Source organism: Haemorhous mexicanus, chromosome 6 (assembly GCF_027477595.1).
Source record: "Haemorhous mexicanus isolate bHaeMex1 chromosome 6, bHaeMex1.pri, whole genome shotgun sequence".
Taxonomy (NCBI): Eukaryota; Metazoa; Chordata; class Aves; order Passeriformes; family Fringillidae; genus Haemorhous; species Haemorhous mexicanus.
The window spans coordinates 3,214,698-3,234,596 of record NC_082346.1 but is presented as its reverse complement, the minus strand read 5'-3'; the positions used below and the strand labels follow the sequence as shown (position 1 = coordinate 3,234,596).

Genomic DNA, 19,899 nt, shown 5'->3' with positions numbered 1-19,899 from the left:
TGATTCATGATGATTCCACCCTGTGGTTAGTGCACTTAAATTCATTGTGTTTATTTTCTTTCCTTTAGTGCATGGTTCTTCTCTCTCTTTGGTGTCCAGTACATCATCTATTTATTCCACAGTGAGTATAATGAAATTCAGTGTATATTTATTCATCAAAAGTATTGAATTGGCTGGTCTTGCTGTGCTAGTTTTGCCATTCAAGGAGCAGGAAAAAAGCAGTTTTCATTTGGCTGTGTTCTGAATGCTAGCTAGGAAAGGAATGTTTATGTTCTTGAAGATGCCTGTGGATGTTTAGCACATTAAACACAAACTTTAATGGCCTAAAAGCAGCCATTGATTTTTTGAGTCTCTATTTTATGCTGTGCTAAGTAGGTTTTGCTACAAAGCTCCTCAGTAGATATGAGGAGATTTGAACTTCGTTACTTACAGCATCCCAAAATTTGCTGAATGAAGTCTTCCCATTCTTATATTAGTGATTTACTACTAAAGTTCACTTTTCAGTGCACAAATATTAGTAATTCTAAAAAAAGGTAATTTAGTCACTGTGCCAGTAAGATTTTTCTCCACAAGTGTGTATTCATTTTGGTTATCTGATCCTAAAACAAGGCTTGCTGGAGTTTGAAAATAGCAGGAGAGCACTCAGAGCTCCAGGTTCCTGTGCTTGCTGCACAAGTGGCCCCAATAGTGTGTTTGGATGGGTGTAATTTTCCTGCTGGCTGGTAGTGGGTATGTTTTCTTAGAAACAGTGGAGTGTGTGACTTCCTGCCCCATGCTAGTCATTAGCTGTTAGCTGTGGTTAGAAACAGGCCATAGCAGCCACAGTTCTATCATGCTGACCACAGTGGGTGGTCAGTGCATCCACTTGGCATCCTCACAACTGGCTGTGTCTCCTCACTTTTTCGTTGCCACAGCGCCTAGGCAGCACCCAAGTGGGAGGAATTTTTAATTTATTTTTATTTCACATCACTTTAGAATGCAGAAATGTGACCTTCCCATGGAGAGCTGAGTGTGGGATGAAGGGAATTGCCCAGGATCAGCCAAGTTCTGTGGAAGTCCTGGTTCTTCAGAGCCTGGTGCAGTCCCTTCTGGACAGAGCCAGGAGTTCTTCACACTTCCATGGCTGAGATCAGAGGTGCACTGGTCAGCAGGCTGAGGTGGAGCCCAAATTCCTTCCTGCAGAAGGAAGTACCTCCAGCAGCCTGTTTTCTTTTTCCTTGAGAGTAAATAAATTAGGAGATTAAATTAGACTGAATATGGATGAGGGAATCCAAAACAGGGAATTCATATTAGAGTTCTTGAAATACAAAAAGATAATTTGCATAAATTTGTCAGGCTGGTTATGTTGTAATATCCTCACATACTTCCTTTTATTTTACAGCCTGAAGAGAAGTGCCAGTCAGAGGTAAGAGCACATCCTCTTTGACAAGCATAAATGCCACTGTGCACTGTGTGTCCTGCTGTTTTGTTTCTCCTTGCTGTGATGCACTGAAGTGCTCTCTTCAAACCCTCAGATTCGCAAGCTGCGGAGGGAATTGGATGCATCCCAAGAAAAAGTGTCAGCTCTGACAACTCAGCTGACTGCTAATGTGAGTACAACCCTGAGAGCAAACTTTAACCTGGAATGCATTTAATGCAACAATTACCACCCAGGTTTCTGAAGTGACAAAACGATTTTGTGTGGATAACATTCAGTTTGTATTACTGATGTGTTTAAAGAAATAACTGCATGTGTGTGTGGGACATGTCCAAAAACAGCATCCTCTGCCCTACTAAATTATCTAAATTACCTTCTTTAAAAACTGACTGGAAGATCATTGAGGACAGGGTCTTTTTTTAAAAACAGTGTCTTGCTTTGACATTGGTGTGGGATGAGATGCAGATAAAGATTTTAATTGGTAGGAATAAAAGTTTATAGAAACTTGGACTGAAATGCATTGTGTTTCTCTGTTGCATAAAGATGTGGGTTAATGGCATGATAAATAATACTGATTTAAAGTTAAGCCTGAAGAACTGAGATACTTGACTTTTTGTCAGCGTAGACAATACTTCTGCTTGTTCCTTTTTTGAGGGATTTGAGGGATAAGTAATTTAAGACACTCAGGAAAAAAAAAAGCTTGGAATCCAGGAGGTGCTGAGACAATACTGTAAGACCCTGAGCAAGTTTATTTGTGTGTCCTGTGCTGCAGTCACAGAGAGCAGGAATCTGCAACACAGAAGCTTGCAAGGAAAATAAGCAATTCCAGAGTAAATAAGCTGGAGATGAATAGTCAGCAGATCAGATCATCCTGACATCCTGGTTTATGGGAATGAATAAACACCAGAACATGTGCTGCTTGAAGGGGACTTCCCTGTCCATCAGCTCTCAGAAGTGGGGGAGTGCAAAGCTTGGGACAGGAAAGGACAGGTTTCACCTGAGCAGTGTCACAGGAAAGATTCAAGGGGAAATCTGTGCTGTCCACTCCAGGCATCACAGTGCTTCATCCAGCTTGAAATGGGGCCAGAAAAGTAAGAACACAGTTATTACAGAGAAGTCAAATAAAAGGGCTTTGGCTGAATGAAACCACTTAGTTACTGTCCCAAGAGGAAAAGAAAACAGTTTAAACATCTTTCAAAACTTAAATCTTATATTTGCCTTTCAAGTACGAAAGGGATGGATACAGGAATTGGTTTTCCCCCTGAAGATTCTTTTGCTTGTGGGAAAGCAGGACCAGATTTTCTTGCATGGGTTTTTAATGATGTTGTTAAATAACCCAGCTTGTGTCCTTCAAACAAAGGACTTGTCAGCTGAGCAGCTCATTTGGCTCTGCCTTGGCTTTATTGCATTCTCCTTCCCACAGTTCAGGGTCACTGGGCTGGTGCTCAGCACAGGCTGCTCACTGCCTGGCCCAGCTGCTCTTCATCTGCCCAAGAATTTCTGTGTGGTTACTACTCTCTTTGTGGACAACAGTTTTTAGTGTACACTCCTGTATGTTTTTGTTTAGATTGGGGTCATTTGGGTTTTTGTGGGTTTTTCTTGTGGGCTTTTCTCAAAAAAAAAAAAAAAAACCAACCAAAACTAACAAAGCAGATAATTTATTATTTTGATAATATTCCGTTTTTGCTTAGTTCACTTTGCTAAAGTTTTACAGTGTTTTATTCATGCTATTTAAACTTCTTAGACTTGAGCCTGCCCCTGATCTGTCCATAAATTGGCAACAGAGATGTTGCTATAACTGTCCCAGTATTAAATTTCAGTCTTTAGCCACCTTTTTCCAGAGAACATCCTTTTTCCATGTAAAAGGCAAGGTCTGTTCCCAGAAAAGATTGAGAGTAATAAATGCTGTTAGTTGAGACACTTGGACATTTCCTTTAGACATGTTTCCTTTTAAAAAAAGGCAATTAAAACTTGGACAATTCAAATTAATCTCTTCAATTTACAGTTTTTTCCCCTGAATTTCCCTGCATAGACACTGCAGTTGTTGATGCTTCTCAAGCCATCAAGGGCATGAATTTGAAAGCATTTTGCTCCAGCAAAATTTTTTTCTATAGCTCACTGAACGATTTCAAGATAGGAATAATTGCAAGATCCGGTTTTGAAAGAGCAGCTGGTTTTTATGGCTCAGGTCAAAGCATTAAGGGTTTGTATCTGTTACTAATCCATGCACTCCTGCTTGCCCATTTATTTTTTGCTTTTGAAAAGTATTGCTGAGGATCCCTGAATATCAGCTTTGTTGTTCCCTGTTCGTCCTCCCCAACAGAAGCTGTGCACTCTGTGTTTTTAAAATAAATATTTAGATTTTCCTACGTGTGTAGTGTTAGGTTTTGATTTACTTTTTGCCATTTTCTCACAGTCTCAGCTCTGCTTATTTTCATAGGGGCTGATGGGAATGAGAGCTGCACATCCCCATGTTATTGTAGTGCTCATGTTTGTTTTCATTGTGAATGTGAGAACAGTTATTTAGGATAAGTCAACTGTGTGCTGCTGCTGAATGAGTCTGGAATAGCTCTGTGAAAGGTTTTGCTATTCTGTATTTTTTAGGTGAGAAAATATCTGTCTCTGCTTGGAAAGATTGCACCATTTTACCTGTCATTGTGCATATAGAATTATTTTTAATAGATAAGTTAAGCTATTTTTTTAATGGTTGGTGTAGATTATTATGGCTGATGAGACCAATACCTATTGAAACACACCTGTGATCAGTTATGTATACATGTGAATACCCATAAAACAGTGCCATGTCATGGCTCTAGAAATACAGTTTCTTACATTCTTTTCCATCTTCCCCATCTACTTTTCCTTCCTTTTGCTTCTCAGTCCTTTTCAATTCCTAGCTGATGTCTTTCATGTAACAGACACTGTGTTCTCTGTGCTTCTTGGGAGAAGAATGTAGAATCTTTTTCCCAGGAAGCACATTTTTTTTCTTTTCTTGGGAACAGAAAAGAGGATAATTGGCCAAGCAGCAGGAATTTTGGATGAAATGTAGCAAGCTGGAAGTGAGGTGTGCTCAAATATGGGAGAAGTCTTAGAGTTAGATGCGGGTGCATCATCTGGCAAATCATCTGTCCTCCTGGTGGGATAAACACAGTGAGAACCTCCACCCCTGTGACTGCCAGCATCTTTTTGCCTTAATCATCCACAAGGGAAAATAGGGATTTAGTTGGAGGGAAATTTCTGCCTGACTCTTCTCTATACAGAAACTTGATTTATGTTTTATTGTTGGCAAGCATTTCCATAATGTGTGCTCTACTCATTTGACCTTTTCTAAGCAGTGTTGTTTTCTCTGCACCATTTACACAACAAACACTGCCATGCACTGGGTGGACTGATTAAATACCTGCAGCAATACTCCTTTTGGGGGAAGAGAACTGACTCCTCCTGTGTGGTTTGGTTTCAGGCTCACCTGGTGGCAGCGTTTGAGCAGAGCCTGGGGAACATGACGATCCGACTGCAGAGCCTGACCATGACAGCAGAGCAAAAGGCAAGCTTCAAAAGGATTTGGAAGTCTTCATTTCTGTTTCCAGCTTTGTTGCCCGTGCTCCTTCTGTAGTTGTGTGGGGGAAAAAGTCACAAACATAAGTCATTTTGACTTAGCTCCCTTATTTGTGGTGACAGTAGAATGTGAAAAATAATTTGTATAAACCACTGATTTTCTGCACTGGGATTTTGTGGCAACTGATCAGGTTATTCCTATCAAATGTTGCTTTGGACACAGGTCTTCAGTATCGCATATTTCTGTAATATATTTCATCCCAATGCATCCATACATGGGCATGTTTGAAAGAAACACCAACAAGAATACTTACAAGACTGGAGGCATTGTGGTTTTGGGGACAGTAGGCTTGAATAGACATTATTTCTGCATTACAGAATACATGCATTTTTTTGGTATCATAATACCTAAGCTGTTTTGCACCCTGTTGAGGGTGTGCTTCCCCAGGTATCCCAAACCTCATTTTGACCTCCTTGTACCTCTATATTCCATAAACTCACTATGAACTATCAAAACTTAGATGGAAGAGCAGCTTCTGTGGTGTTCTTCTCCCATGTACTATCATACGGTTTTTTTCCCTTATTCAAGGACTCAGAACTGAATGAGTTAAGGAAGACGATTGAACTCCTGAAGAAACAAAATGCTGCAGCTCAGGCTGCCATCAATGGAGTCATCAACACTCCTGAGCTCAACTGCAAAGGTGAGAGACAAGTGCCACATACAGAGACTCCAGGGCTCTCCAGGGAGAGCTCAGTCCTCTGGGTAATAGCTGATGTAACCATCAGAGTTACCCAGAGACTAGAGTAACCCATTAATTTACACTGTGATAAATTAATGAAGGAGAAGTTTGAAGCATCTCAGATTTTAATCTCGTCACAAGCAACAAGGATTTGAAATCCGCAATCCATCCGCTGGGATACGTGATTGTCAGAGCGCTGGTTTTTCACCAACATGTTTAATGAAAAATCCTGTCCTTAGGATTTTTTTTTCCTCCTGAGAAGCTGAGGAACAAAATGCAAACAATGATTATCTGCTGCTGTGGAATGCAACAGGTGGATCTGGGATTGGTCTCATCTGGTTGTTTCTAATTAATGGCCAATCCCAGTCCAGCTGTCCAGACTGTCTCGGTCAGAGACAAACCTTTGTGATTCATTCCTTTTCTTTTCTTAGCTAGCCTTCTGATTGATGCATTGTTCACAGGGGTCATAGGATGATGGAAGAGACGAGAAAGGTGACTCCATGTTCAGAAGGCTTGGTTTATTATTTTATGATATCTATTATATTAAAAACTATACTTAAAGAACAGAAGAGAGGATTTCATCAGAAGGCTTGCTAAGAATTGTTTGCATTTTGTTCTTGAGGCCTCTCAGCTTCTCAGGAGGGAAAAATCCTAAGGAAAGGATTTTCACAGACCATGTCAGTGACATTTGATGAAATCCTTTCTTCTGTTCTTTTAGTATAGTTTTAATACATTGTATATCATAAAATAATAAATCAGACTTCTGAAACATGGAGTCAACTTTCTCATCTCTTCCCTCATCCTGGGACTCCTGCGAACGTTGTCACACCGGTTTCCCAAAATGCAGCTTCAGGATTGCATGATGAATGCCATTCATCAAATTCCCTGGCTGATTTTGGCTCTGCCTGCATTGACACCCAGGTCCTGGAGCCGCCCAGCCCGCGGACCTGCGGATCCGGCGGCAGCACTCCTCGGACAGCGTGTCCAGCATTAACAGTGCCACCAGCCACTCCAGCGTGGGCAGCAACATCGACAGCGACTCCAAGAAAAAGAAGAGGAAGAACTGGGTGAGTGTGTTGTAGGAGACTGCGTGAGGTTTTTGTGAGGTTGTCAGGACGTGCACGGTGAAATCCAGCCGGCCGCTCCTTCCTGCCTCGTGCAGCAGGTTAGCACAAGGACTGTGCACTGCTTAAATCCTGGGTAAACTCTCCTGGGAGTTGTAAGTGGTGTATATCCTTGTGTTAACTCTGCATAGGATTGAATTTTAGCTTGACAGCTAAAAGGCCAGTCTTAAATTAGAAATAGCTGTCAAAGATCAGTTCTGGCTATTAGGGTGTCCAGTCCCTTCAGGAAGATGTGGCATCTGTCATTAAAGTAAAACAAACTGACAAGAGAAGATCATTCTTGTGGGTTTTCTTTTGTTTTTATCTTGTAGGGCTTTCTTATAAGTGAACATATTAAACAGTTTAAGAACTCTTTGTCCAGAATTAACTTGACTGCTAAGAATAATATAAAAAAAGTACTGATCTTTAAAAATTTTTGGTGATGGACATCTCTTTTGGAAGTTTTTGCATTACTTACCTGTCCTTTCCCGTTTTTCCCTCTTTGCTCATCATGTACTATGTACAAGGTACCCTGTACTGGAGGAAAGGTACATTATCTTCAACTCCATTTTCAACTAGACCATAACTGCCTTAGTGACCTAGCCTGATTGTAGTTTGGACTGAAGTCCCTAGATCCTTTATTGTAGTCAGTAAAACAATCCACCCCTTTCTTCCCACTGAATTTAAATTTCCCTGGATCTCTTGGGTGTACAGATAAATCTGTAGAGATGCAAAATGTGGTTAGAGCTGGTAAAAGCTATTTGCTCAGTATTCTCTCAGAAATGTTGATGAAACTCCTCAACTGTAAGAAAGAGCTTCCTGAACAAGTTCTTGTTTTTATTTCTCTCTTATCTCAGAGGTTTCATTGTGGTATCTCTTGGTATTGCCAGCTGCTTCAAAAAAGAAGCATTTCCACTCTGCCCCTTAAATAATTGGTAGAATGGAAGCAACATCTTGTCCAGATCCTTCTTGTACAGTATGTTAGTATATAGACAAAGTAAATTGCTGTAACTTTTAAATTTCTAGCAACCCTTAGTTTGTGACACAAAACTTTGTAGTCATTAAGCCTTGGTTAAGATAAACACTTTTAAAAACTCTTGTTTAGCTGCTATTTTTTGTTACTGTAACCTAGTGGATATGGTCTTACATCAGCCCACATTTCTCACTCATCAGGTAACTATTTTTGAAGGTTAAGGGAACTCTTTTTTATTATGAGGTTTTCATGAAGTAGAAGAAACAGGACAGTATTTTAATGTTGTTATTTAAAATGAGCGCATCATTGCTGTGAAATGAAGATTGAAAATTAAAACACTACAACAAAGAATGTGTGAGTTGAATCTGATTCACACATTATTTATTCCACCAGTGCTGAAGAAGTTCTCAGCCAAGGTCTTTGTGTTCTGTGTAGAAGCAATGCAGATGTCCATTCAGAGCTGAAACATCAGTTTCAAAATTTCTCATTGTAGGAGTCTTTGTCTAGCTTAAAAACCTGTTTTCAGCTCATATTAAGCCAGCCTGTGTATGTATGCAGTTTTTGCAGTGGCATTAAGAGGTGTACATGGAGTATCCTGAGTGGGAGGGGAGCCATGAGGATCAAGTCCAGACCTTGATTCCATGGGGGTTTAACTTTTAGGGCTCCCTAAATCTAAGAACATTGTCCAAATGCTTCTTGAACACTACCTGTTGAGTTGTGACTTTGGGGTCACAGCAGTTTAATGACTTGAATATTCATTCTTGTTTGGAAAATGGCAGTCACATTACTAAAGGGTATTTCAGTTGCAGGTAGGTAGAGAAGTTGCAGTCTTTTCATGTGCTAAAATACCTGTTCCTGCAAGGAAAAATACAGTTTTAACTTGGCTCTTAGCTCAGGCAGAGTGCTTTGGCTAAGGAGAAAATGTCATTTAAATAGTTAAAGAGTTTGGATCTGGTGTCTTCCTCAGGTAATGCAAAACAACGGCTGTATGTGGTTTGAGACACCTGGTTTTGGAAAATACAGGGTTCTGGTTTTAAAGTAACTGTTTGTCTTTGTTAATCATTGGTCGCGTTTGTCTCAGAAATCCAAAACTTCCCTTATCAGTGGCTTTATCTGTTAAAACATGTCTTTTTTCCTTCCCCCACTTCCTTTTGCTTGCACTTCTTCCGGCAGGTCAATGAGGTAAGGAGGAGCTACTTTAAACTCGGAGCTACAAAGCTAACCCCCCATTGACACCACTAACCCTTCCAGCACCATTAACCTGGGCTGGGCCCTGTGCCAGCACAGCTGCAAGCTGTCACCACGCTGCTGTAAAAAGCTTGTTGCACTGAACAGAGTTTGCTGTCATATAGCTCTTAAAAAATAGGAAGCATCCATAGCCACTCCTATTGACCTTATTAATCTGATAAAATAGTTAAGGAAAAAAAAGCTTCTTTGTTTTTCACCCATGTTACTGTGTATGTGAGTATGGCTGTAGCATCTGGAGTATTTGCATGTTGAGAGGTTTTACTCTGTGGGGTTTTTTTGCCTGGTTTCACTCTTAATGATGGACCTGCTGCTGTGGTCTTTTTTTTTCTTTTTTCCAGTTACGCAGCTCCTTCAAGCAAGCTTTTGGGAAAAAGAAATCTCCCAAGTCAGCATCTTCTCATTCAGACATTGAGGAGATGACTGATTCTTCCTTACCTTCCTCACCAAAGCTACCACACCACAACACCACTGTTTCAACACCACTGCTGAGAGCTTCCCATTCCAATTCCCTGTAAGTGGTTTTTGTAATTTTTGGACAGAAAATGGCATGAAAGGCTTGTTGCTGCATTGGTAGAGGACAGAAATTCTGAATTCATGTATTCAGAGATTTAAAGATGCATGAGCTGACTCCCAGCCCAGTACCTTTCCATTAGTGTCCAGGAAGCCAAAAATCATTGCATCAGTACTGAGGTGTAAATATTTCATTGGGTTGCTCTCTCAGCAGAATGTACTGAGTATCAAGAATATTTATAACCAGGGTGACCTTGAGGTGCCAGATTAATTGGATCTCTTGCTGTTAATTAAACAAACCAGGTCAAATCTGGGATTTTGTTTCTCTTGTCTAAACACAGCACATACTGTGTTCATCTGCCGTGAGAAGTTCCCAATGCTATTGACAAATCCAGATAAAGAAAATGAAATCAAACACTGTGGTTTAATGATACAGATGCACTCATCTAACTGCTTGTGCCTGGTGGATGGAGATGATCCACTCCTCTTTCCTTCTGTAGCTTCCCAGCCACCTGTGCCTGGTCCTTTCCATGGCCACCTGGGAAATAAAGTTTAACAATTCCCTTGCCATGCTGTTTTCAGTCTGAACTCACATTTTAGAATCTACGTGGAAAATTTAGTAAAACAGCTTTTATGTTAATTCCATCAGTAGCTTTGTCACTTCAGCAGGGTAAATAAATAAATACAGAAAGCTGTAGCAGGCAGTATTGTGAAATCTGTAATTAGCAGACAGCCTCCTGACTTAGGGAGGTCATGCAGATCTTCAAGCCTGATTTCAGAACAAATGGATTGGAGTAGTTCCCCTCCACTTTTTTTCACATGAAGAAGTGAAAACAATAGCAATAGTTTCCAGCTGTATAACAGTGATGAAATGTCAGTAGCAGAAGATAATCCCCCATGATTTTTTTGTTTCAAAGCTTCTTCTGTCTCTTGAGCCTAGCTCAGTGTGTTTCTGGTGACCACAGCAAGTTGTGCTTTACAACTCTCAGGCCAGAAAATTGTCAAATGATGATCCCATATGTCATCAGCCAAAATGCTGTGTGGCTACATCTCACCTTGCTATGGAAGCCAAAAGGATAAACATGAACAAAGAGGAAATATGTGAACTGGGGAAAGGATAGAGCACAAGTGAAACTGGTGTGTCTTGGCTTATTGGCTTTTTGGTGGGGAAAACATCTCTCATGAAACTGATTTAGGGAAAGACATGTTAGGTAAAATCTCCCTTAAAGCGTGCAGCTGTGTGGTTGATCTTTATACAGATACAGTTACAAATGTGCTGAAATGTCGTTACTTACTCAGATTTTTTTTTTTTTTTGGTGGGTGGAAGGAAGAAAAATGCCACCAAAAATTTTTTAAGCTCCAGTTCTTTAAAGCGAGCAGGAATTTATCATGCTTGAATAGGTGTAGAGTTCCAAAGCCCTCCAGAGCAGTTCAGGGAAACCCAGCTGTGCACACCTGGTGAGCTTTAAATCTGTCTGTGAACTCATCAATCTCCAACCAACGGCTGTTAAATGCCTGCACCCCCTTAATTTATTTAGATTTTCACCTTAGAAGTTTTATAGCAAGTACTGTAAAAAAAAAGAAGGCTATCCAATAGTAGGTGATTTCAGAGAATTCTGTTTCAGATGCCAATTAAAAAAATTAATCAGACATTTGTTTCATCAGACTCTAAAATTTCCATGGCCTGTTTAATATCTGACCTATGGCATCACTAATTCAATGAACCAAAACTGCTACCTGCTTCATGCAGAATAAAAAGAATAACTCCTCTTCTGCTAATAAATCCCAGAGAAGCAGCAGAAAGCCAAAACCGCTACTTGTTTCAAGCAGAATAAAAAGAATAACTCCTCTTCTGCTAATAAATCCCGGAGAGGCAGCAGAAGGAGAGGCAGGAGTGTGTGTTTGTTGGTGTCCTGCAGCATTTCGGAGTGCACGGACAGCGAGGCTGAGACGGTGCTGCAGCTGCGGAACGAGCTGCGGGACAAGGAGATGAAGCTGACGGACATCCGCCTGGAGGCCCTCAGCTCTGCCCACCAGCTGGACCAGCTGCGAGAGGCCATGAACAGGATGCAGGTGAGGAGCAGCCACCCCCCATCCTGCAGCCCGTGCCAGTGTTAAACCTTCATTCAAAGCCAGCTTGAACACCTGGTGTCGCTGCCCTTGGCTGCAGGAGAGTAGCGCTGTCAGGTGTTCAAGCTGACTCTGGTTTCAGTCCCAAGACAGGATTTTGGGGGACAGCGTTTTGTTGGCTGTCAAAATGTTTCCATGCTCTCTGCCTTAAGGTGGTTGCATTTCAGTGTTAGTGAATTCTCACCTATTTAGGAATTTTAGGATACTTTGTCTGTTCTGTGAAACTTTTCATTTTAATAATTAAAATCCTTAATGATGGAAGCAGCCTTTCTGCTAAACTACTGTTTATTCTTAAGTTTCTTATGTTGCTGTCTTATAATCGTGTTTTCACTGTGCCTTCTAATGTCTGGCCTGTCTCTTCAAGAGTGAGATTGAAAAGTTGAAAGCAGAGAATGATCGGCTGAAGTCTGAAAACCACGGCAGCTGCAGCAGGGCCCAGTCTCAGGTTTCCATCTCCTCCTCTCCCAGACACTCCGTGGGTCTCTCTCAACACAGCCTGAACCTCACGGAGTCAACCAGTCTCGGTGAGCTTAGTGAGAAGGGTGCTGAGGCAGGTTTTATCCTGCACTTGGAAGGCTTGGGTTGGTCGGCCATGGAAAAATGAAAGCGTGAGGATTATTAACAGCTGAGGTGTGGAAGTATGTCACGAGCTGGCACGGAGCCCTCTTTTAAATATCATCGTAGGTCTGCTACACCCTCGGTCAGAGGTGTCCAATTATGACCTCAGCTCTGAAAAGTCCTGTTTAAAGCCATTTAATGGTGCACATTTGCCAGGGGATATATCATAGGAAGGAAAATACAGAGTAACTGGCTATTAATTTTCAATGACCTTCCCTTTTGGAGAGGGATATGTGGCGGGGAAGTCAGTCAGCCTGGTTCTTGTGTTTTACCTCGGGGCATGTGAAGCCCAGACGTGTTGTGCTTGACTACAATAAACCAGAATAGTCTCCATTGTAATTGAGCTCCAGCTGTGAGGCTGTTGATGTTTCCTGTCCACAGACATGCTCTTGGATGATACTGGAGATGGATCTGCCCGGAAAGAAGGAGGCAGGCACGTCAAAATAGTCGTCAGCTTCCAGGACGAGATGAAATGGAAGGAGGTGAGTTGTGTTTCATCCCCAGCTTTGAAATGTAGGTGACTTTGGAATGTGTGAGGGAACTCAAGTTTGCAAAGGACTTGCAAGGATTTTCTCAGGAAAAGGGTTCCTTGGTGTGTTGGTAGTGATGGAGAGGGCACTTGGCTACCTCCAGCTTCCTTGGAGCTGTCGAGAGGGACTGAAATGCCAGAAGCACCAATCTTATGGAAGAATTTGAGAAATCCAAACTGGGAGATCTCTACCATATCATTCTAGTTTAAGTTGTCCTCTGGCACAAGCACCATGACATCTTTCAGATGTTTTCCATCCACAAGGATGTGAAAGAATCCTAAATACCCAAACAAATTGCAAATGCTTTAAAGTCTCATCCTGTCTCGTGTGTTTAACGTGCATGAGTGTGTTACACAGTCCTTGACCAGCAATGGCCTTTCTATCTCACATTTTTGAGCACCTGTAGAAGTGTGCTTGAGAAGTAACTTCGTGTCTTCCTGAGGGGTGGGCAAAAATCTGAATGATCAGAAATAAAATGGACTCAGCAGCTCTTTCCATTAAATGGAAATAGATACATTATTTTGTATATAAATACAAATACATTATTTTGTATTTATTATTGCAGCCCTGGATAAACAGTAAAACTGCTGCTGATTGGCTGCAATCACAGAAAGTTTTAGTAACACTTCAAATCTTATGATAGAAATTAGTTTCCTCTTTGATTAATGTTTCACAGTGAGTGTAGCTGTAGAAAAACAGAAAAAGTATATTTATTCTGATTTCTTTTATCTGCCATAAAAATCACTTCCAAAATGCAAAATGCTGTGGTACATCAAATATAGTATATAAATGTAAAGTCTCTTTCTATATTGCTAGAGCCATGTATACATTGGAGCCATGTATAATTTATCTGTATATATAGGTTTCTGTGCCCACAGCAGAATTTCTGAAAATAAATAGGATAAACCTAGCAAATGTAACATCTTTGATTGTGAAGTCATGGAACAATGAACTTGACATCTACTTTTCTGTCTAGAATATTCCTAAGAAACTTTCTGTCTCTTTCCTAAACTGTTATCTTCTCAGAGATTTTTTAATTGTTCATGAATTGATTAATAAATACCTTTAACTTAACATCACAGCCCCCTGAGTATTGTTTAGATTTGTGACTCCAACACTGTAGAAAATGTTTATCGTGTGAAAAGAATTCCATGTGCCATGGAATTCAGAATTCACCATGTAGAGCAGTAAGGATGCACCATCACTTAGAAGTAAAAGGGGAGGGGGCAGGTGATGCATTGTTCACAGGGGTCCCAGGATGAGTGAAGAGACGAGAAAGTTGACTCTTGTGTTCAGAAGGCTTGGTTTATTATTTTATGATATATATTATGTTAAAAGTATACTAAAAGAGTAGAAGAAAGAATCTCATCAGAAGGCTTAGCTAAGAATAGAAAAGGAATGAATAACAAAGGTTTGTCTCTGACCGAGACAGTCTGGCCACGTGGACTGTGATTGCTATTAATTAGAAACAACTGCATGAGACCAATCCCAGACCCACCTGTTGCATTCCACAGTAACAGATAAGAATTGTTTGCATTTTGTTCCTGAGGCCTCTCAGCTTCTCAGGAGGGAAAAATCCTAAGGAAAGGATTTTTCATAGAACATGTCGGTGACAGGCAGGGAAGCCAGCGCTTTAATTCCATTAACCACACCTGTCTGATAGAGTTATTCCTGTGCCTTTAGGATTCCAGGCCTCGCTCCTTCCTCATAGGCTGCATTGGAGTCAGTGGGAAGACCAAGTGGGACGTTCTGGATGGGGTTGTGAGGCGCCTGTTCAAGGTCAGTGGGTACAAAACGCTGCGAGCTCCAGTTCTCCTGGGGGTTCTGATGGTGCCAGGCTGCCCTGAACTTTGTGCTTTAGGCACTGTCACAGCAGAGAACGGGCCCCCAGTGCTGCCTGACCTCCCGTGTCCCTTTCCCACCCCAGGAGTACATCATCCATGTGGATCCTGTGAGCCAGCTGGGGCTGAACTCAGACAGTGTTCTGGGCTACAGCATCGGGGAAATCAGGCGCACCAGCAGCGCCGAGACCCCGGAGCTGCTGCCCTGTGGCTACCTGGTGGGAGAAAACAACACCATCTCAGTCACCATCAAAGGTAAGCTCACCTCACCTCACCTGCCTGCTGGAGTTCTCACTATTGAGTTTTGTCAGAGCTTGCTGTGTCAAGAAGCTCAGGGGAGTAGAGACTTCTAATTGCCCCGCTTTTTCCTGTTCCTAGCATTTATTTACTTCCTGCTGTTTTCATTTGATAAAGTCAGCATTTGGGGTATGCTAAGTCTGTCATTTCAGCAAGCTTTCAACCTGTAACTCTAGGGAAAATTACTCCACAGATGTTCAGTTGTCCTGGAGGAGACCTCACATCACAAAGGATGCAGTGGAGCTGTTTGAGCAGCAAAGTACTTTCAAAATGAGTCAAGCCTCAAAATTTCGTTGGCTCTTTATCACAGCTGTAGTTGTTATTTCCTTCATGCAGGGTTAAAAAAAAAATAGATCTTGACTCATTTGCTTGGTTGGTCTTACTGAAGGGTCCCCCCTTAAGTCCCTCAGGAAGGAGGGAGCCCAAATTTTATGCAACTCCTTAAAATCTGGATTTCTCAAAATGTATGGTTTTCAGAATTCCCATCAATTATATTCTGTAAGACTGATAAAAATTTAGCATTTGTGTTTCTCAGGGAAAAACTTTTTTATGAAAACTATGCTATGAAACTAAGTTCAGGGGTAAAACCCTCAACTGCTGCATTTTGAACATATATCAGTTTGCTCAAAGTTAGAGCCGTGAAATCTGCAGACAGATGGCATTTGAGAGCAGTGCCAAACATTCTTCAGATCAGCTTTGAAATTTGACTGACAGCAGGTTTTTGATTATTGGTGTAAAAACCAGGTTACCTTGTATAGCAAAGCAGTGGGCAGGAAGACAAAATAAACTGTGAAATACATCAACTTACTGAAATGAACCCAGGATGTTCTACTTATATAAAATGCATTGTCCAGTCCTAAATACTAACTGAAATATTGCATAAGGTCTAACTGTGTCTGTAAAGCAGCAGTTTGAGTTTATCTTTAACTTGGCACTGACTCGACATGCACCTAGAAGGTTCATAAGTGATAACAGTTTTCAATAAAATAGAAATGTATTTAATCAATTTATGGAAAATCACAAATATACCTTTGAGATATAAAGCTGCCTATATAAATATTTAATATTCCAAGTAACCACTGAGGTGCAAACATTTCTCTGGGTGATCTGCCAACTTCCCTTCCTGCTGTTTATTTTGAAGCACTGTGTATTTTCCCTAAGCCAATTCTGCCTAAAGTGACTGCTGACATGGCATAAATGCTTATCAGTACGAGTTTTCTGTTAGAGGAGATAACTATCAGCATACAGAGGAGGAGTTTAATTACAGGCATTTGGGAAAGTAGGGGGAGGTGATGATAGCTGGGGTTTTTTTTGGTCTAGTGATCCAAAAGTAAACAGGTACATTCAGGATGAATGCGTGGTGAAATGCTGTAAAATGGATGGCTTGTGCATGAAGAGTGTAGCCTGGAATCCTTTGGTGTGGCAGCTTCCAAAGGGCCTCAGGGATGCAGCTGAGGACTTAAACGGGCTGAAGGAGGATCCAGGCTAAGCCCATGGTTCACCCCTGCACTTGTTTTCAGCTTTGTGTGTGCCTCTCTCAACCATGAGGGATACTGGGGTGGGGAAGGAGTTTAGCTCTGAAGTGAAGAGCAGCTTGCTCAGGTCCATTTGGATGAGAACTGGAGATGGCCCTCAATGCCTGTTATTTGGATGGGAACTGGAGATGGCCCTCAATGCCTGTTATTTGGATGGGAACTGGAGATGGCCCTCAGTGCCTGTTATTTGGATGGGAACTGGAGATGGCCCTCAATGCCTGTTATTTGGATGGGAACTGGAGATGGCCCTCAATGCCTGTTATTTGGATGGGAACTGGGGATGGCCCTCAATGCCTGTTATTTGGATGGGAACTGGAGATGGCCCTCAATGCCTGTTATTTGGATGGGAACTGGAGATGGCCCTCAATGCCTGTTATTTGGATGGGAACTGGGGATGCCCCTCAATGCCTGTTATTTGGATGGGAACTGGAGATGGCCCTCAGTGCCTGTTATTTGGATGGGAACTGGGGATGCCCCTCAGAGCCTGTTATTTGGATGGGAACTGGGGATGGCCCTCAATGCCTGTTATTTGGATGGGAACTGGAGATGGCCCTCAATGCCTGTTATTTGGATGGGAACTGGAGATGGCCCTCAGTGCCTGTTTCCCTGCTGCTGCAGGTGTCTGTGAGAACAGCCTGGACGGGCTGGTGTTCGAGTCGCTGATCCCCAAGGCCATCCTGCAGCGCTACGTGTCCCTGCTGATGGAGCACAGGAGGATCATCCTGTCTGGCCCCAGTGGCACGGGCAAAACCTACCTGGCCAACCGGCTGTCTGAGTACATGGTGCTCAGGGAGGGCAGGGAGCTGGCCGAGGGCATCATCGCCACCTTCAACGTGGACCACAAATCCAGCAAGGTGAGCGCGCACAAACCCTCCCGCACGGCCACGGCTCCGGGCTGGGAGACCTTTCCTAACCCGTCATCTTGAACTCAGCATTGTTTTCAAAGCATTCTCTTTATCCTGAAGGAAACAATAATGAAAGGTTTTCAGAGTCACTTGATTATGGGTCTGGAACAGCAGGCTTCCAGGTGTGGATTTAAGCAGCTAAAGGTGTCATGATTTTCAAGTGTTTAGGGGAGCCTAAGAAATGCCCAGGAAGTTAAACACCTGCATAAAATTCCCAGAGACTTAAGCAATCCCTATTGCATGTGGGCACTTTTCCCAAAACCCTCAAATGCATCTCCAGGCTGTCAGGAGCTTCTGCAGCTGCAGGTATCAGCAGTTGTAATGGTGTGCTGGGTTTGGAGAGGCTGTTGTGCAGACACATTCCTGGGCAGGTAAGGCGTGTCTTTGCTTTTTTATGTGCTGCTGGTTTTGCTGAATATACTTCCAGTGATCATCTAGATTAAAGAAAAGAAAAAAAAAAATCTGTGTATTTGATGGCCTTAGGCATATTTTCCTCTGGAGGAAAGGGATGGTTGAAATTGTGGTTGTAAGCCACTGGTATGATTTCAGACACGCTTTAAAACTGCTGAGAGCATTTCAACCACTCATCAGCAGCACCAAAAGCTCATCCTTCTTTCCAGCATTGCTGAAGGCATCCAGATTTGGCCTGTGATGAGGGATGGTTTGTTCCAGTTTAATTTTGTCGTCTGCATTTTGATGGAAACACAGTTGCAAGATGATACAACAAATCTAGCTGGAATGCAGAGTTTGGTTTTGTATGGGGAGAGTTGATCAAGTTCCTGAAAAGAAACAAAAATATGTTTCAGACCTCTTAGGTCTGACATTGATGAATAAAAAACACAAACTAAATTACAAAATATTACCCCTCTTTAAGCCCTTATCTCACACGGGATTTCTGGCACAGTCTCTGAGTCTTCAGCATAGCCTACAAAAGAGAAAGAAAACCATATCTTGTGTTTTCTCATCGAAGAGGAGAAATTGTTAATGAGAAATGTGATTTGTTAGATGTCAGGCTCTTTTGCTTGAGATTTTGTTACCAAGCTTAATTGATTTTTTAAGAAATGTGAAGAAAAAAAAATATTTTTTGCTTCTTTTCTTTATATCTGCTTTGCAGGAGCTCCGCCAGTACCTGTCCAACCTGGCAGACCAGTGCAACAGTGAAAATAATGCTGTGGATATGCCCCTGGTCATCATTTTGGATAATTTGCACCACGTTAGCTCCCTAGGAGAGATCTTTAATGGACTCCTAAACTGCAAGTACCACAAATGGTAAAGAAATAGTATCAGAACACATTGCAAATGTTAATCCTGTACTCAGAGCACTGCTCCTGCAAAATCCAATCACCCAAAAACAAAGCCTACATTAATTAAGTTATGTGGAGGAAGATGACCAGGTTGTCCATTTTGTGGACAGTGCTTCAGAGGGATCTTTTTCCTTCATAAAATTATCTATTTTTCTGAAATAAGTAGTTTGAAAGTAGTTGTATTTGCTTTGTGATGTAGATCATTAGTAGTAAAACCCCATTTGTAGTGGAAGGTCCTGTTTTGGGACTTCTGGTTTGCTTCCAGAATTTGATGTTCACAGAATCTCAGTAGAGAATTTGGTGATAAGTAACTACAAAACCTTCTTTGACAGAAGGGTTTGGAATGACCTTTTTTAATGTTCAGGTTTTACTTAAAACTTGTTTTTCAAAGTTCACGAGTTACTTGCTTGATTTTTTTTTTTTCTCCCAATAGTCCTTATATTATTGGAACAATGAACCAAGCCACCTCCTCCACACCTAATCTTCAACTTCACCATAATTTCAGGTACTGTTTATTCATGTTTCTCATTTATGTTTGTGGGCTGGCAGAGGAGTAATGGCTACTGAGTCATTTGAAATTGTTCTTATCAGCTGAAATAGCAAAGTGAGAGAGAAATGCCATTTGCTCCTGGTTGCTGCCCTGACATGTTCAGCTTGGTTATGGTGCTGTCATTAAAGGAACTGGGTTCATACAACTTTTATTTTATAGAGGATTGTTAAGATATTTGATTTCCTACCAGATTTTCAGTAAGACAATATTTAGGCAAAACAGATTATTGAGAAATGAGCTGAAACAATGCACAATAAAAATTGGCTCATCTAGTGAAATATTCCAAAGTCACTTTTGCTGGAAAACATGCACGGCTGGAATAGCCCATTTTGATCCTGATAATCTGGAAATAAGAAGAGAAATGTAGTCAGGAATAGTTACACTCAGGAGCAGGGAAGAGAAATAATGTCCATTCCTGGTGTTGTGCCTTAGATGGGTGCTATGTGCAAACCACACTGAGCCAGTCAAAGGCTTCCTCGGCCGTTTCCTGAGAAGAAAACTGATTGAAACAGAGATCAGTGGCAGGATGAGGAATGCAGAGCTGGTTAAGATTATTGATTGGATTCCCAAGGTCTGGCAACATCTGAACAAATTCTTGGAGGCTCACAGCTCCTCTGATGTTACTATTGGTAAGTATTCTGTA

General features: G+C 41.6%; 1 protein-coding gene across 7 annotated transcripts in view; it reads left to right on the top strand.

Moving 5' to 3' along the window:
- The window catches only part of NAV2 (neuron navigator 2), a 381,930-nt gene that overhangs the window by 354,443 nt on the left and 7,588 nt on the right, over nucleotides 1-19,899 (top strand). For 6 of the 7 annotated variants that reach the window (XM_059848310.1, XM_059848312.1, XM_059848307.1 and 3 more), the window contains 16 exons: nucleotides 69-121; nucleotides 1,382-1,405; nucleotides 1,515-1,589; nucleotides 4,878-4,961; nucleotides 5,562-5,673; nucleotides 6,634-6,779; nucleotides 9,375-9,547; nucleotides 11,466-11,619; nucleotides 12,041-12,200; nucleotides 12,676-12,776; nucleotides 14,508-14,603; nucleotides 14,752-14,920; nucleotides 17,116-17,351; nucleotides 18,517-18,671; nucleotides 19,140-19,211; nucleotides 19,689-19,885. In XM_059848310.1, coding sequence (XP_059704293.1) covers nucleotides 69-121; nucleotides 1,382-1,405; nucleotides 1,515-1,589; nucleotides 4,878-4,961; nucleotides 5,562-5,673; nucleotides 6,634-6,779; nucleotides 9,375-9,547; nucleotides 11,466-11,619; nucleotides 12,041-12,200; nucleotides 12,676-12,776; nucleotides 14,508-14,603; nucleotides 14,752-14,920; nucleotides 17,116-17,351; nucleotides 18,517-18,671; nucleotides 19,140-19,211; nucleotides 19,689-19,885 — 2,007 coding nt within the window. The remainder of the gene's footprint in view (nucleotides 1-68; nucleotides 122-1,381; nucleotides 1,406-1,514; nucleotides 1,590-4,877; nucleotides 4,962-5,561; nucleotides 5,674-6,633; nucleotides 6,780-9,374; nucleotides 9,548-11,465; nucleotides 11,620-12,040; nucleotides 12,201-12,675; nucleotides 12,777-14,507; nucleotides 14,604-14,751; nucleotides 14,921-17,115; nucleotides 17,352-18,516; nucleotides 18,672-19,139; nucleotides 19,212-19,688; nucleotides 19,886-19,899) is intronic. The other variant, XM_059848309.1, reaches the window with a different exon arrangement.